Source organism: Hyalella azteca, unplaced genomic scaffold (genome assembly GCF_000764305.2).
Source record: "Hyalella azteca isolate HAZT.00-mixed unplaced genomic scaffold, Hazt_2.0.2 contig10575, whole genome shotgun sequence".
NCBI classification, from domain to species: domain Eukaryota; kingdom Metazoa; phylum Arthropoda; class Malacostraca; order Amphipoda; family Hyalellidae; genus Hyalella; species Hyalella azteca.
This window is the reverse complement of record NW_025940608.1, coordinates 38,840-55,936: the sequence shown is the minus strand read 5'-3', so window position 1 is coordinate 55,936 and position 17,097 is coordinate 38,840. Positions and strand designations below refer to the sequence as shown.

The 17,097-nt window shown below is 40.0% G+C and overlaps 1 protein-coding gene across 1 annotated transcript; it reads right to left on the bottom strand.

The window, feature by feature from the left end:
• Nucleotides 1–9,979: 9,979 nt before the first annotated feature.
• Nucleotides 9,980–11,742, bottom strand: LOC108664633. The gene is made up of 2 exons (XM_018151257.2): nucleotides 11,662–11,742; nucleotides 9,980–11,035 (listed from the first exon to the last, which is right to left on the bottom strand). Exons 1-2 carry the CDS (start codon nucleotides 11,674–11,676, stop codon nucleotides 10,145–10,147), a joined length of 906 nt encoding a protein of 301 aa, XP_018006746.1. The 5' UTR covers nucleotides 11,677–11,742; the 3' UTR covers nucleotides 9,980–10,144.
• Nucleotides 11,743–17,097: the final 5,355 nt, after the last annotated feature.

The following is a 17,097-nucleotide window of genomic DNA, read 5'->3' as shown; positions in this document are numbered from 1 at the left end:
GAACATTGAAAATCCAAATGCAGGAGCGTGATTGCAAAATGCCTCTTATTATTCATTCAAATTATTCATCGCGGTTACTTAGGTGTACTGCAGATCGCAACATTTCACAGTGACAGTTATTTCCCTAACTCAATTCATTGAAGTCCATACAACTAGTTATTGTCGTCTGTGTTATAACCTTTATCAATTGTTTTGAAGCCGCAATCCTTCTCTTATGGGACATTGAAACAAAGTAAATTACAGACGTTTACTATAGACTCTTAACAAGGAAACCTTTTACAAATTGTTTTAGTGCATCATACATTTAGGCAGCAATCATCTAGTATAAAATTAAAGTCCTTATTTAAAAATTCAAAGTTATCAAATTATTCAAAGATATTAATCCGTTCATGATCGAGCGATGGAGTAAAAAAAAGAATAAATTCAAAACTTTATAAAACATCTATGTATATAAGGTCAACGGCAAAACCGATGGGCACAGACATTTATATAGTTTAAAAATAAGCTTTGAGAATGAAAATAAATTTTGGTACTATAAAAAATAATGTACTTAAAATTACAGTTCTTCCTCAGTTGTCTCTTCGTCTACTTCCATCATTATCTGCTGGGTCACAACTTCGCGCATTTCTTCATCGTCGCTGGGCAGTCCTACAGTAGGGTAGTTTGCCGATGGCACCTCCCGATTAGGTAGGCCTTGATAAGTTCGCTGCAATTCCACCATGTGAACATCTGGTAGTTCAAAGCCTTCCATTTGAAGTACATGTCTTTCCTCTTTCTTGTCGTTTCCGTCGCTCTGCACTTCAACAAATTCCTCTGGTAATTCGATGCGTCTTTCCCTCGATGCTCCGCTAGCCGTGGGTAATTCACAACCTTGTTCGTGCGATTCAAACTCCGTCACCGGGAGTGCACCAGCTTTCCCCAATTCTATGCCTTTTTCATGAGATTCAATTTCAGTTTTACGAAATAATGCTCCCTTTTTCCATAATACACGTGATTCGGAGTTTTCTCCAGCGATTCCATATACTTCCGCATCCAATTGAGAATCTCCCTCCAGAGTTTCAGTGCCTTCACCTTGAAAATCAATGCCTTCGCGTCTGAACTCCCTTACGCCTTCTTCCTGTAGCTCTGCGCTGCCCCGACGTACGTCTTCACTTTCACCTATTAGTTCTACGGCGTGACCCTGCAATTCCTCGGCTGGGCTCTGCAATTCTAAGTCCTCTTTCTGCATGTGTACTGCCCCTATTTGCGATTCGCAGACCTCTCTCAACCATTCTACGGCCTCTCTTGGCAATTCTACACATTCTTCCCGATTCCATTCTTCTAAGTTTTGACCCCGTAATTCTACTGCATCCTGATGTAATTCGACTTCGCCGCCTTGAAGTAGTTGGGCTCGAAGTAGAGCCCGTTGTTGGGCTCTTTGTTGCGCTCGTTCATGGGCCTGTTCTTTTAGCGTCTGCAGCATTTCTAAGCTTCCACCTAAATTTAGAATAATTTGCTGCCTTCGACTGAGACCACTTGCTCTTAATCTTAAAGCGGATGCATACCATGCTGATAACTCTGGAGCAGAGTCCCCAGTTCCGTCTTCGATGCCTTCGGACTCTGCTATTGCTTCGAAGTCTCTTTTGACCGGTGCGGTTCGTTGCGTGTCTCCTCCTCTGGGGCGTTGCGGGCTTCGATCTCTTGTCCCGACGGCCTGACTACAAGATTCATTTTCGACAGGATTCATTCTTCTTATGCACTTAACTTTACGGCGCTCATCGCCCCCCGCCATGTCTATTCCACTAGAGCTGCTGGAAGTTTCACTTCTCTCAAAATCCCTAAAATATGAACCCAATCCACTGGAATCTTTTTCAGAGTCACCTCTCCCACCCGTATTACTTCTACCTGCAACACCTCGATTAGCACTACTACTCTTCACACCCTTTTTGCCCGACCTGCTTCTTCCAACACCTTTTTTAATTTTTCCGCCAGAATCTGAGCTACTTGCACCTACACCAAAAGAATCTACGTGACCTCTTTTTGTACCTATAGTACTCCTTGCTGTAGCACCTATATGGGTATTACCACTATCCGCACCGTGGATATTAGCTGTACTACCAGCCTCACTTCTCCACGCGCCACCTAAATTTACAATAGTTTTTCGCGTACTACTTCTAGGTTCGCTTCTTTTCTCCCTGTTCCTATGAGCAATACTCTTCCATGGAATATTCCCCAACGGGCCTTTTCCGCTTGAATCACTATCGTCTGCCAACTCGCCACTTGACTTTTCGCTTTGAGACGTGTCACTTTCAGAAGAGTTTCGCCGAGTTGAATCGCTTGTATTTGTTACTATCCAACTAGATTCTCTTGCACTTGCTCTACCTCCAGAGGCCCCACTTCCAGATACTCCCCCACTCCCAGATGCTCCCCCACTCCCAGATGCTCCCCCACTCCCAGATGCTCCCCCACTCCCAGATGCTCCCCCACTCCCAGATGCTCCCCCACTCCCAGATGCTCCCCCACTCCCAGATGCTCCCCCACTCCNGTGCTGGTGCAGCGCTGTCGGCCCTCTGCCGTGCTGGTGCAGCGCTGCCTCCCCTCTGCCGTACTGGTGCAGCGCTGCCTCCCCTCTGTCGTGCTGGTGCAGCGCTGTCGGCCCTATGCCGTGCTGGTGCAGCGCTGCCTCCCCTCTGTCGTGCTGGTGCAGCGCTGTCGGCCCTCTGCCGTGCTGGTGCAGCGCTGCCTCCCCTCTGTCGTGCTGCTGCAGCGCTGTCTGCCCGCTGCCGTGCTGGTACAGCGCTGCCTCCCTTCTGTAGTGCTGGTGCAGCGCTGTCGGCCCTCTGTCGTGCAGGTCTACCAATATTTCCATTCTCTCTTAAAAGTCCATAATTTTCTCGCCTCTGACGTGCGGGTACATGAATGTCTGTCCTATCTTGCGATTGAGTCTCAAAAACCATCGCACCTAAACGACCGAATTCATCACGGACTAGTCTCCTTCTTCCCATTCCTCTTGATTCGGGCCTTATTCTTCTGTTCATTATTATATTTCTTCTGAAGTATTCTTCAGCGAGGAATCTTCTTGTCCAACTTCTCCTAATGCCAGCCACAGTTGCACCATTTAATCTCATTCTTATTTCACTTAACGTCGTTAATCGTCTACTTCTACATGGGATTCCTCTCGCGTGTGTTGGACCGGCACCTCTTCCTCCTCTTGCATTTCTCGCGGGTGCTCTATTATTTGCACTTCCTCTTCTTGCAGTTCGCTCAACATCATTGTCAGCAAGTGGGGCGCAAGGCATTGCAGATATTTAGACAAGCCAATCTATTACAGCCAGATAGAGCAATGAATCTACTTGCTAACTTAGTTTAAATGTTAATAGATTAAAATTATAAAAAAATTAATAGAGACTGTAAAGCAACAAAAACAATTAGTAGTTATAGTCAAAATTGGACAAAAGTTTAAATATCAGTTATCAGCTTGCATGGTCTTGGAAGCGAAAGATCAACAACATTGGACAAGTATCAAGTTAGGCTTTTAAAATGCGCCTAAACCGCTCAAAGTTAGAATTCGAAAAAATAATTATCATGGATATAGAATACAGAGTTCCATAGAGGCTAGAGCTGTTCCAAATCTGTTACTTACCTAGCTTTTTCGAAACTACCACGACGATCTTCTAGCAATGTTACATCTGGAGGAAAGTTTTAAATTGGAACTTAAGTTTTAAATGAATTAGCGATAAGCAAATATTTTAGCGCTATGTGGATAAGCAAATATTTTAGCGCTATGTGGATAAGCAAATATTTTAGTGTCTCGTGGATATAATCCGATGATCGGCAAAGTAATTAACCATGGTCAAATAAAGAGGATGGACGTAATAGCGAAGAATCTTAAGGATGACAGTGGAAAACGTTGGCCAAGAGGAGTAACTTTTAGGAAATAAAAAGGAAAAAGTTTTTCTGAGGCTCCATAATGAAAATTATAACTTTAAATTCATGACAGAATCTCATAATAGAAATTTGCTTTCCACCATCAACTGACTGCGACATGGCACCTCGACATCTTCGACTAGCGCCAACAAGGTCGACGGAATGACTGAAGAAGCAATTTTTATAAAGTTTAATTAAATCTGTGCGGCTCACATTATACTTTTTCATTTCATACGAACAGAAGCTGCTCAACTTGCGAGTCACGAAGTCGTCACTTAAGCACTAAAAGCATTAAGGTACATCACAATGAAGCACATCATATAAGACAGGATAAGTAGGTTTAAGCAACCAACACCAGAATGAAAATTAATTATGAAGATCCTACACAACATTAAATTTTCCGGATCAGGTACGCCTGGCAGCGTGAATATGAACAATTAAGCATCATCTACTGAGGACTTTGGGTCTGAGTTCCATAAAACTACCAGTATAAAAAATTGCTGGTTGACCGAATCGAAAATTTACTTCCGAGGATATTTGAGTACGGTTATGCTGCTGTGAAATATTCAAGTTTTTCATTAGTTGCCGTCATGATCAGTAAAAATAATGTTGGACCCGCAAGATATTTCTGAAAATAATTCTAGACCATTTAAAACGTACCTTGCATCATTTTGCTAATAATAATTTAAAACAACGACTGCAGTAGATTTGAGACCCGACATAAGAAACGACGTCAAAACGCATGCAAATAATTAACACCATTCAAAATACGGAACAAAAGCCACCTAACCGGTCCGAAGACCTAGCAGGACTGGAGGAATCGCCTCGGATCTAATTAAGAACGGAATAAATTAACGCCTGGATCCGGCAATGATGTCGCTTTTAATCAATGCAATGTTCAGGAATCATAATGCATAAATGGAAGGTGATATCACTTTTCATCCTCATTTGATGTTTTATACAAATAATTTGACAAATTCTCGTTACGTTTATACCCAAATATGTTTTACATAAATTTTTCGACGATTATAACAACGATTTCAACGAAACTTACAAGAGGCTTGAATCCGTTCATAAAATTTATTTCGATCAACAACATGCAATTCTTCTCATTACTAGTATGTACCTACGCTTAATTTGGTGATTGATTGCATCCTGCCGCTGTTTTCATCTATTCAACTAAAAAGACTTTACGGTTAACTAATATTTAAACAACTTCCTGAAAGATAATATGAAGTGTATGGGCTGTTTAATCTAAAGAGTCACCGAGTCTAGAGTTTTATTAAGAAAAGTTCTAAAAATGGATATAATTCATTCACCGTGTGTAATGAAGTGGAGGTTGTAGAAATCTACTGCAATTATAATAATCTGTGAATATTGATAAACCTATAAATTGTCAAACCATTCAAAGGAACCTTCAATTTCGCTGCCAATCGTCTTAGTTTCAAGTTCAGCAATATCCAAACCTGAGAATATTTAAGGATTGGTGACGGAAGAGGCTGCGGCCGAACCATCAGGACTCGCCTTTGAACTCGTACCGGCCTTAGTACACGTAGTGGACCAAGTACACTTATCGGCAAATTTCTAATCTGCAATTTGTCGGTTTAGCTTGAAAAGCCGTCAGTGATTGGCTGATCAAGTAAAAATGCTCAACTAATTTTTAAAAATTACGGCCCCTGGCCTGGAAACGAGCTCTGCAAGAGTGACCGCGATTGTACTGTGAAGCGTTTGCGAGAGGACCTAGGGATGGGAATGGTGGCGCGATAGATTAGTAATTAAATAGACTTGAACAACATAACTTTAAATTTATTGGCGTCAGTAAATTTTTGGGAAAAATCGTAAAATTTAATTTATCTCTGAGTAAAATTACCTTAAGGTGAGACGATATAATTTTGGTGTGTTAATATTATGGCTCCGTTGTCTAAATTTAAATCAAATTGCGTAGATGTTCCTCTCAAAATTTGTAACCGTTTGGTGAATAGTAGATGTAACATGACTCACTCAGATTGCTGAATGTTAACCAAATTCTCCTGGACGTTACTTCGTGTTCGTCGATATGTTCATTAATACTAAAATATACTCTCGATAAAAATCCAACACGTTCGCCTTCAGAGCCCTAAATAATGCTGGTTAAGGCAGAGGTATGCAATATTTGATGGTTGCGAGAGTGAAATGTATCATTGTAAGTGCCAAATACGGTTGTACGATGTTAATCAACTTGCCGCTGAACGTTTGTGCCAACGATGCCAAAACCTCTGACACCAGAAACTTCTGAGCCTTATCAAATTTCTGGTTAATAGTTCTGGGTTCTGATCTATGCACGCACAACACCAAGACGAAGTGTGTCAACAAACATCTGATCATATGCCTCCTGAAGTTGACATCGTGCAGAAAAATACCCGCAGGAATATCAGGACAGTGGCTGAAGAAGTGGAGTTCTAGACACTGGACAATTAACGTGAACGTTGTCGCAACGAAGTGCTGAAGTATCTTCGTCACATACCAGGGCGGTCGAGAATACATTACCGTGAAGCGAATTTGAGCTGCTTCGAGTTCATCTTCGAAGATTTTCGAATTCATTGCACATAAAACAGCAACAAACATATGCACTTTTTGGAGATTTCGCCCGACTCTTCTGATTACTTCAGGGCTTCGTCGATTTTCATTGATCTCGCACAGAAACGGAATCGACAGTGGAATCAAGACCTCAGGGAAAATGAATCTCCATTCCTCATCGTCCTCTCGAGGTGTCGTTTGTACGTACTCCAAGCAGCCATCCACGTCAACCATTACTTTATTCGACTGGGACTCGATACTGAAATTTTTAAAATCTATTCTCAACACTTCCGAGGGTTCGCATATGGAATTCCAGAAGGTGTAGGCGTATTGCAGCGTTTGTAACTCCAGAAAACGTTTCAGTTCTTCTTTACTACTCGGCGCCCAGTTGAGGGGTTCGCTGCAGCACACGCCCACGTATGACAAGTCTTCCTCACTGAGTTGTGCCGCCATCTGGTGACAACACAAACTAATAAATAACAAGCGCGGCATTTACTAAATAATTTGTGAGGACTTAATTACAAAGATATAGCTAGTATTAGGTACACAATTATGTAGTCAACAGCAACACAGGAGAGTCGATTGAAAAATTTCTATCAAGAAATATCAAATCGCTTTAGATATAAACGCATTCTAAACGGCTAGTAAAGAAGTCGCAAGGCTACAAAGAATATTCAAACACGGCGCTTACAACGAACTATCAGTAAATTCATTTCTAGGGCCTATACTTTCAAAGAAAGTTAAGAGATCGTAAGTTCATCAGCCAATCACTGACGGGCTTTCAAGCAAAATCCACAATCTAGGCACGACTTGAGAGTGGACTCTTGATTTAGTAGAAACGGTGCACGAATGGCGTGACTGGCAGACTACTTGGCTGATGCCTAGTGGCACTAGCCAAAGCTAACGTGCTATTCAAATTTTGATAAGAACTTAATTTCCGAGTGTTGCTGTAAAAAGTAAACGAATTTCTTTACACTTGTCTCGAAATTCTATTCAGGCTTTGGCCGTACACGAACGAATTGATCTTCTTTAGCCGGTGTTTCGTCAGTGGCGTAAATGAATCCGTCTTTCTACACCCATGCACGAAAGCTTTTCAAATCGTACGAGTTTCAAATCAATACTATAGAACTGCAATTTATAGAAACTGTGCAAGGAATTGTCAATAGGAGATAATGAACTGAAACTATTGAACGAGTGCCACTTTATTCTCCAATCTCCAGAACTATCACCTTCCGGCGACAGGTTTTGTTACCCCTTTCATGCACATCGAAAGACAATGAACATTGCTTAGTATCTTTCTCCTTAGCACAAGACAGTAAAAAAAACGAGAAGTTTCTATTTACTACCACCGGAGCACAGAAGTCTTCCAGATCCCGGCTCACCTTTACTTACTTGGCTACGAAGGGGCGCCCGAGACTTTTCGCGACTCCTCTACTTCACGACTGAGCGGTCGGCGAGCTTTAGCCGGACACGGAGCTTTACATGCCGTCGACAGAAGAAACCGGAAGGACAGAAGGAACCGGAAGCCTAACAATGCAATCGAAACTTGGAAGCATTTTCTGTGGTTTTTTAATGGAAATTACCGTGATTTCACCACTAAAATCAATGAAAAAGTGGCTAATTCATAATCTTTTTCAATTCCAGCTTGAATGTATGCGCGGTAGTCAAACTTAAAAGACTTGTTAAATTTTTTATTCGGCAAAAATAGTCGGATCAGTTTTTGCACATGTTGAATATCTTAAAACATTGAAATTTCACACGCTGCGCTTGAAATTATCGAAATGATACACAAAATTATCAGCAAATTAATTCATCAATACAACACTGATTTTCTCCTAGAGCCCTAATTATAGAAATTCTGATCCATCGACAGCATATGCACTAATTATTGTTTGAATGATATTTCTTATAATGGCCACTTGAATGTATTTGTTCGAAATAAATTGCATTAAGAATAATTATTATTCGGAGTAAGGAGCAACAGTCCATAATGTAGAGGCTCTCTGACTAATTGGAACCACATGTAAAATGGAGTCCAGGGTTTTTTATTCCAATTTTAGACGATTCTTCAATAATTGTATGCTCATTTCGAATGTTTTTCCTCTCGACAATAGAATAATAATAGTTAAAACTGCGATGATAACAAGCTTTCAAGCGTAGTTTCCGGCTGCACTCGGAGAAATAAGCGAGAATTGTCTCAAATAGTGATGCAATTTTAATCCTTGTGCATCCAGACCCATTTAGCCCTACTAATGAGATAACAATTTAATTGGAATGAAATTGAACTCAATCCTTAGGCTCACAGCTCATTTATTGAGTGCGTTCTAGATTGCGGGTCGATCTACACTCATCTGGTTAATAACTTTGCACATCGTTTTCCCTTGGCCATCATATCTTCGCACAACAGTGTCTTTGCATAATAAGAACGAACTCTTTTTTTTTTGTCGAATATTTGTGAACAAAACTTAATTGAAACATCCTTTAATGTTGGACAATGGTGATTTTAATGTGTTCTATACCAGTTATGAGTGAGTATTTACCACGACTCTTTCTCGAATGACACCACGAATGATACCACGGCTGGTATCATTCGAAATTATAATGTTGATGTTTATGCATTATTGAGCAAACATCGGGTATCGCCGTTCTAATCATGCTAAAAGGTTAATCCGGCGGGGATCCATAGAAATAATCCTCGAGAATTCAGCATCCCATTTCCGTCACCAAACCTTTTTATCTGCCGTTGCAAATTTCTCGAACTGCAGTAATGAGTTAAGCGTTCAAAAACTCTGTAAACTTTCATGGAATTGCTCTTGTAATTTAGAGTCTATTTAGGATGGAACTGAAATTTAAATTTTAATTCTCTTTGAATGGCCTCTGGTATATTTACTAACGATCTTCTGAATTTTTACGATCTTTTTGTGTATTTACACTAAGAAACGATATTCTTAACTCCAATATAGTCGACTAGCAACTTGCAGCTGATCTATCCCAGCAAGGAGATAATTATAACCGTACTTTTAAAATTAAATTTCCGAGCCTAATTCCGAATAGTTCTTCCGACTTCAATTCTAGTTTTTTTATTTTAAAAAGGAATAAGGAACAGTCTATCGCGAGGCCTAAATTTACTCCATTTGGCGTAAAAATATTGCGGAAACACAGCAAGTTATATATATACAGCAAGTTTGTAACACTTTATATAGGTAGAAATAAGGAAAAATTATTTTGATATCAGGACCGCAATTTTATCTAAAAAAAAACTTCCCAAAACGAACGAAGATGAGTAGAATACAGTTCTACGAGATTTAGATGAAGGTCATCAATGGAATAACTAGTTATTGCTTTTTTGTAGTTTAGATTGTCCAGTCAGAAATTGCAATGGTCGATTCAAGCGTCGGAAGGCGTAGAGAAAAGGGCAAATTTAAAATTTATCAATCCATTAGCAGGTTTTGTTTAATACAATATTAAAGTATTAACAAGATAAAAACTATCTATTACATAGAAAAATACTTTGAAATGTAAAAATTAATGTAAAACCATCTAAATATATTAAAAAGGAGCAATAAAATTGACGTAATGGTGTGACCTACGTATTTTTTACTCTTAGAACGAGGCTAAATTTTTGATTGGACTGTCACGTAAACGAGTTTATTCGAAATTGTATCCAAAATTCTGAGCCGAGCTACTGTACTACAGAAAAATAAATTACATTGTACGTTAGATTTAAAAGAAAAAATACTAACCTAATCGGAGTCAGGTTATCGTAGTTAATGCACATCTTGAACCTGACGAGAAATTTTATCTCTTCAACTAACTGCTGACTAGCACGAGTAAAGAGACCTTCTAGATCTTCATCACCGCGATGAAATCCGAACATTATGCAATAATGCGTGTACAGAAGACATAATAAGTTTTTACGTTGATCAGGGTGCAAAATAACGGCCATAGCGATCCTTACAGACAACACTCGTTCGATCTGATCAAGCAAGATCGTCAAAACCTGCTGGTATGTCTTCCAGCAAGCCGATATTATAAGCTTATCTTCTTTGGGCGTAATATCCAGCAATCTACCCTTGAAATTGAATTCAATATTTTCGATTGCATCCAGAAAAACTGGTATTTTCATAACGCTAAGTGTCATAGTGAAGGCGATAACCTCCCCGAATTTCGACGATCTCTCCGAATGGCTTACCATTCCCCAGTCTAACTCCAGTGCGAGCTTCGGCTGCAGACTCGCAATTTCGTTATACACAAAACATGCCACCTCAATGAGTATATCTATGTATGGGCTACGTTCCTCAGTTGACCGTCGAAAAAAAGGTACGCGCATGCTTTTTGTAAACCCATCGTGATCTTCGTATCGTACACTCAATGTGCGAAAGTCGGCCGCCTTGACGTTCCTATCGCGCAATAAATCCGTCCAGAACGATATGGACCCGTGTAGGCAGGCTGCCTTGAAGTGAGCCGTCATGCTTTCTTTGCTTTCGAAACTGGAGGCGAGTGGACACTTTTCCCTGATCTCTAAGAACATTTTGCGGTCTTCTTTAGCAGTGGCCCAGGTGTATGCTGAAAGCTGAAAAAAAAGTACTCACAAAATGTTTACTTATTTTCACAATATGACATACGAGACGAAGTTTCACGCAACGATGAGTTATAAACAGTGCATATAACGTATCTTCAGAGGGTCGGGAAATCATGATCCAATCAATATATTGAATTTATGATCTTAAAAGTTGAAGCAGTATGAACTACAATTTAATATTTAACTTAGGTACTTAGAACTACTGCACAAAAAATCATAGAATTCATTTCGAGCAACTTTTCACAGTCGAAAATAAAACCCTCACGGCGCAATGTGACGCAGAGATATTTCAAAATACATAAAATTGGATCTCTAGGAAATTATCGAATAATTTAATAAATCATTAGTTAAAAACGGCATTAGAATTAGGCCGCACTATCAAAAGCAGCCTATATGAACATAGGCTGGTCCAAGTAGATATAGCGGCATAGGTACAAATAGCGGCAGATTTCTCGTCTTTCGTTGGTGGTTTATCATGAAAAATTGTTAATGGCCAGCGAACTCTAACTCTTAATTAAGCATTTCTGATAGCTCGACCCAGTACACACACTCGTCCCGAATTCATTCTCGCTACGGCACAAGTGAAGCTAACGCATAGGAATCAAACTGTTACTCACCGATTTCGGATCCATGTCAAAAGCCAGTAACTGTAAGATTGCAGTAAAACTTCGCTTAAAATATTACCTTGATACGATGTAATCTTGTAATGAATGAAGTGAAATAATTTTAAAATGTCTCTGAAAAAGTTTAATTAAACCGAGAAAAGCAAATTGTCATCTTATCTTACAGAGGTACAAATGACAAGCAAGATCTCAAACGAACATAACTATATTAAAGTGGCTTTCTGCTTTTCAAGAAGGTTGGGGCTCCACAAAATTAAAATTAATTGACGAAATTAATGAAGGTATGATTCTATTGTGTTAGCAAACTTCAGTCTAAGTTTAATACTGAATTTCCGTGGCATTAAAGCCAAAGTTTCCCATTAACAAAAGTTTTACGAAACGACTGACTTTCGTACTAGATCCATTTATAGGCCATTACTCTAACAAAATTCGGGGACCGCCTGGCTTCGGCCCAATGGTCACAATACTCGGCGCAAAGTTATTGTGGGTCTGCTTGGCCACCCGATCGAAATCAGTTTCTGGTCAGAATTTTTTTTCCGACTTTATAGTCGTCAAAGAGTATGACGAGCGTTGGCCGAGCCAAGTCGTATAGAGCTAGTCAGCTGCCCATGCTGGCTGCCCTTCGAACCCTGAGCCGAAGCGGACATAGAAAAGCTGGTTTACGTGCTCCTCGCGTCCTAAGCGGCCCTAATGCAGGGTTGCGCACGCCTCTAAATTTCGTTGGGGTAGTTTAGTTCCAGCCAACCATTAGAGTAAAATCGCGAATAGAGCTGATAGGAACGCAGGTAAATTCCGTTTGAACCTAAAATTGAGAATACTAAATTTTGTTATTCTATACCAAGTGGTCATAACTTTCCCAAATCACGTCTTTTCTTCAAGTTTCAACTGTAACACTAATCACTTGATAAATTAGGTTTCTTGAGATTTCAGGCCTCTACTTGCAATAGTTGTGGATATGTGGTATACGTAGTTTTTTTTAGACCCCTTGTTTACAGAGTAGTCAGTCCGCGCGCACGCGACATGAAACAAAATGCCATTGTTGGGGACCATGTGGTCAAACAAGTCTGCACGAAGTGTACCTCATAGTGGGCGATTCAGGGAAACTTCCTGGTTTGAAAGTTCAATAAAAAACTAGTATGGATATTACAATATACATTTTATTGAATAAGTCATTACCCGAGTAATGTATCACTCGGTTTTAAAGATGACATCGAAAAAATGACGGCCCCTGTTGTCAATGCATTCAGTTAGGCTAGTCGATTTTTGAAGCTCAGTTCAACTCGCTGAAGCATATTGACGGGTATGTTGGCGATGGCTTGGCGTATGTTGTTCTTCAAATAAGGCAGGGCCATTGGTCAGTCATTGTAAACAATTGATTTCTGATAACTCCTTAAAAAATAACATTAAAGCAAATCGTGTAAACCCACGTAACAATCTAATTCCGATCCGGAACTCGACATGAAGAACAAATACGGAAACGAGTACGGAATGCTCGTCGAAGAGCGATAGTGCAGATCGCCGACGCGTCTGCAGTCCTCACCTCCCACTCCTCCGATGTGGCTGCATGGGCTCGTCGGAAGGGGTTATCGGTGTCTATCCCCAAATCCTGAAGCAGGTTTGCCCGCGCGGGCAACCTGCTCCAACCTGCCACAAGAATGAACATAGGATAATAATGTTAAGTGTTCACAGTGAAAACCTGTACGAATAGGCTTCTGTATATTCTATGGTTTCAGGCGCCAACCTGAGCAGGTAACCAGCATGCTGGCAACCTGCTTTCACTGTGTGCGTACCTTAAAAGAGTATGACGAGCGTTGGCCGAGCCGAGTCGTACCGAGCTAGCCAGCTGCCCAGATGCTGCCCTTCGAACCCTGAGCCGAAGCGGACATAAAAAAGCTGGTTTACGTGCTCCCCGTATCCTATAGGCGGTCCTAATGCAAGGTCGCGCACACTAAATTTTGGTGGGGTAGTTTAGTTCCGGCCAACCATTAGAGTAAAATCGTGAAGAGAGCTTATATGAACGCAGGTAAATTTCGTTTGAACTTAAAATTGAGAATACTAAATTTTGTTATTCTATGTCAAGTGGTCAAAATTTTCCTACATCATGTCTTTTCTTCAAGTTTCAACTGTAGCACTAATTAAGTGCTAAATTAGGTTTCCCGAGATTTAGGGCCTCTAGTTGCAATAGTTGCGGATATATGGTAGACGTAGATTTTTCTAGACTCCTTGTTTGAAGAGTTTAGTCAGTCCGCGCGCACGCAACATCAAACAAAATGCCATTGTGGGATCTCAAATCATTGAGGCTAATGCATCAGAACGTTCAGTAAGATGCGGCAGTGCTGATCGTTTTGAAAACGTTTTGTGATGATCCAATTAACTGTAACATTACTTGTTTAAAATCTGGTCAAACAAGCCTGCACGAAGTGTACCCCAGCGGGCGATTCACGAAAACTTCATGATTTGAAAGTTCAAAAAAAAAAAAAACTCCTATAGATATTATAATATACATTTTATTGAACAAAGCATTATCCGAGTTATTGTATCACTCGGTTTCAAAGATTACATCGAAAAATGACGGCCCCCATTGTCAATGCATTCAGTTAGTAAATTTTTGAAGTTCACTTCAACTCGCTGAAGCATATTGACGGGTATGTTGACGATGGTTTGGCGTACGTTGTTCTTCAAATGAGGCAAGGTCATTGGTCAGTCATTGTAGACAATTGATTAATGATAACTCCAAAAAAATCACATGAAAGCAATTCGTGGAAACCCACGTAACAATCTATTTCCGATCAGGAACCCGACCTGAAGAACGAATACGGAATGCTCGTCGAAGAGCGATAGTGGAACGGCCGTTAGAAAAGTACGCCGCGACATCAAACGCACGCTATTCACTTGTCCAATGCATAGTGGCAACTAAATAGGCGGGACACAAAACTTCACGACCTTGCCTCTCAAATGAAAGGCAATCGGTTTCCCGCCCTTTTTCTGCAACATCTGGCTGCTTGGCGCGAATTGCAAAACAGGAAGTTCATGAATCACCCTGCAATTTGTCGTGACTCCTTGCAACAAATATTGACCAATATTCACAGTGCAATAATTTCCTTGCCCATAAGGTTATGGAGTTGAACTGCTGACCTATCTTCATGCTGGAGCTGGACATATTACAGCGAGATTCCCAACTATCCATGCCCCGTATTCGTCCTACGATGTCTTTTCAAGTTAGGCAGGTTCAGCGCAAATTGCGTATGTCACCAAAGTTCCAATTCAATCAGTAAAAATACACGGCCTGGATCGCTGGTGAATAGTATCGTCTGAAAGAAAATTATGCTCCACAAGATGTACATTTTTTTCTTGCGTTGCATTTCTTAGATACTTATTAAATCAGATCAAATTAGGTCATATTCTGTACGAGCCAAATTTACAACTTTTGCGTGGCAATACTAGTTTATTCTTAGATAACGATCTTCATCATGAAATTCGGGCTGACTATTTTGCAGCTATTAGCTTTGAACTAGGTAAATGTTACCATTAGAGCAGAGGCTCTGCATTTTATCCTGTTCAAAGAAAAAGATTAGTTCAAAGTTACAAGTCCATATCTTCATCTGCAAGGAAATTATTGCAGTCTGAAAATCATCAAAATTTGCAACATAAAGTCTTGATAAACTTAGAGGTACATTTGTCGCGTGCGGGCTGACTGCCTACTCTTCTGATTGTGTGGTCCAGACAGTAACCAATGCAGCTGGAGGCCTGAAATCTCGGGGAAACTTAATTTAGTACTTGAATAGTGAATGCTACAGTTCAAATTTGAAGAAAGTTGGAAATATAATGATGAGAACTTTATTTACTTTATATAGACCACTTGGTATGTAATAACCAAATTTGGAATCGCCTGCAGTTCGAAGTCAAGATCAGCAGTATTCACAGCGCTAGACCTAAACCCGTTCTGGGCGACGGCAGTAACTTGAGCCTAACAGTTGGTCAAAGTTACGAGTTTGTTGCAACACATCGATGCAGCTAGGCCTAATACTTATTTCAACATACCAGAAGGCTGCTCGTTCGCGTGACGCAGGTTTGACGTGACAATTAAATTAGTTTGGTGATATAGACGTACCAGATGATTCAATTCCAATCACGCAGGAGAGAAACAAAACCAGTAAATCGTTTCGAACATTAGGCTCTTCTCAAATTATGAAAACACTACTCAAAGATATACGGTGCAAGGAGAAAGAAGGTCAGGACAATATTTGTTTTAAAGGCATGCTTCTAGTTTTACAATCATAGAAGTAGAAAATTCATGCACGAATCTCAGAAAATTTGAATATTTCAGCAGCCCAAAATTATTACCAACAAATTCATCATCTGCATTTCACTTGCACCGAATTCGTTCTCACCGCACTAAAAACCTGAAAATAAAACTTACATCACACGATTCATTCCTAATTTGAACACTGGGAACAGTTTCGTATTAACAATAACATGCCGCGATGAATGTCATGTCCATTTACCGTGCACGCTGACCACTTAATGCCAGAGGCCAGTAGCGTTACTGCCATGAGTATGCTAACTCAAGTCCGTCATATAAAGCTTTCCACACTTTCTTCTCACGTTTTCAGTGTCTTCTGAGTATTCACAGCACCCCACCACCCTAAGGCTGGTAATGGAACTTTACTGACGTTTGGTCGTGAATGTAATAGTGATACGGAAGGGTAAACGCTTGCTGGATACGGAAGGGTAATGAGGTCGGAATTACAGATTTTACCAGAATTCGAATGTGAAATCTGTGTCCACTCATCACCTCAAGTTTTCAGACGTGAATATTGTGCATTACGAATCATTATTACGATAAAAGCAGCAATTTATCAATAAAACTTTAAAATTCATTGGTCTGGGCAAGTTTGGGGGTTATTATAATTATTATTTCGTTGATTTATTTTACTACTAAGTGTGTAGTGAGTCCAAATGCGCCAACCGGCAAATTTAGCATTTATCATTGACTAAATTCATGTTCAATATAATGCTATCCATTTCATTTAGCTCCAAACTACTAAATAATAAACAACAGTTTTCATAATTTTTTAATTAACCTAGAATTAATATTATATTCATTCTAGGTTAATTACTACACTCACTACACATTTGGTAGAATAATAAATCAGAATAATAATTATAAGAACCCCCAAACTTGCCCAGACCAATGAATTTGTCAGTTTTACTGATAAATTGCGGCTTTTATCGATAATTATAGTCAGGGTGGGGGCTCTCATTTAAATACTTATGTTATTTAAATAAAAGAGTCTTGCTTACTTATTGAAGGTCGGTTTATCATAGAAATTAACTTGGGGTTTAATATCGACGACAGGCCTACATAGCCCAATGAAAGCTGGCAGCACTATGTAATAGATAATTTCATATATTATATTGTGAAATTTT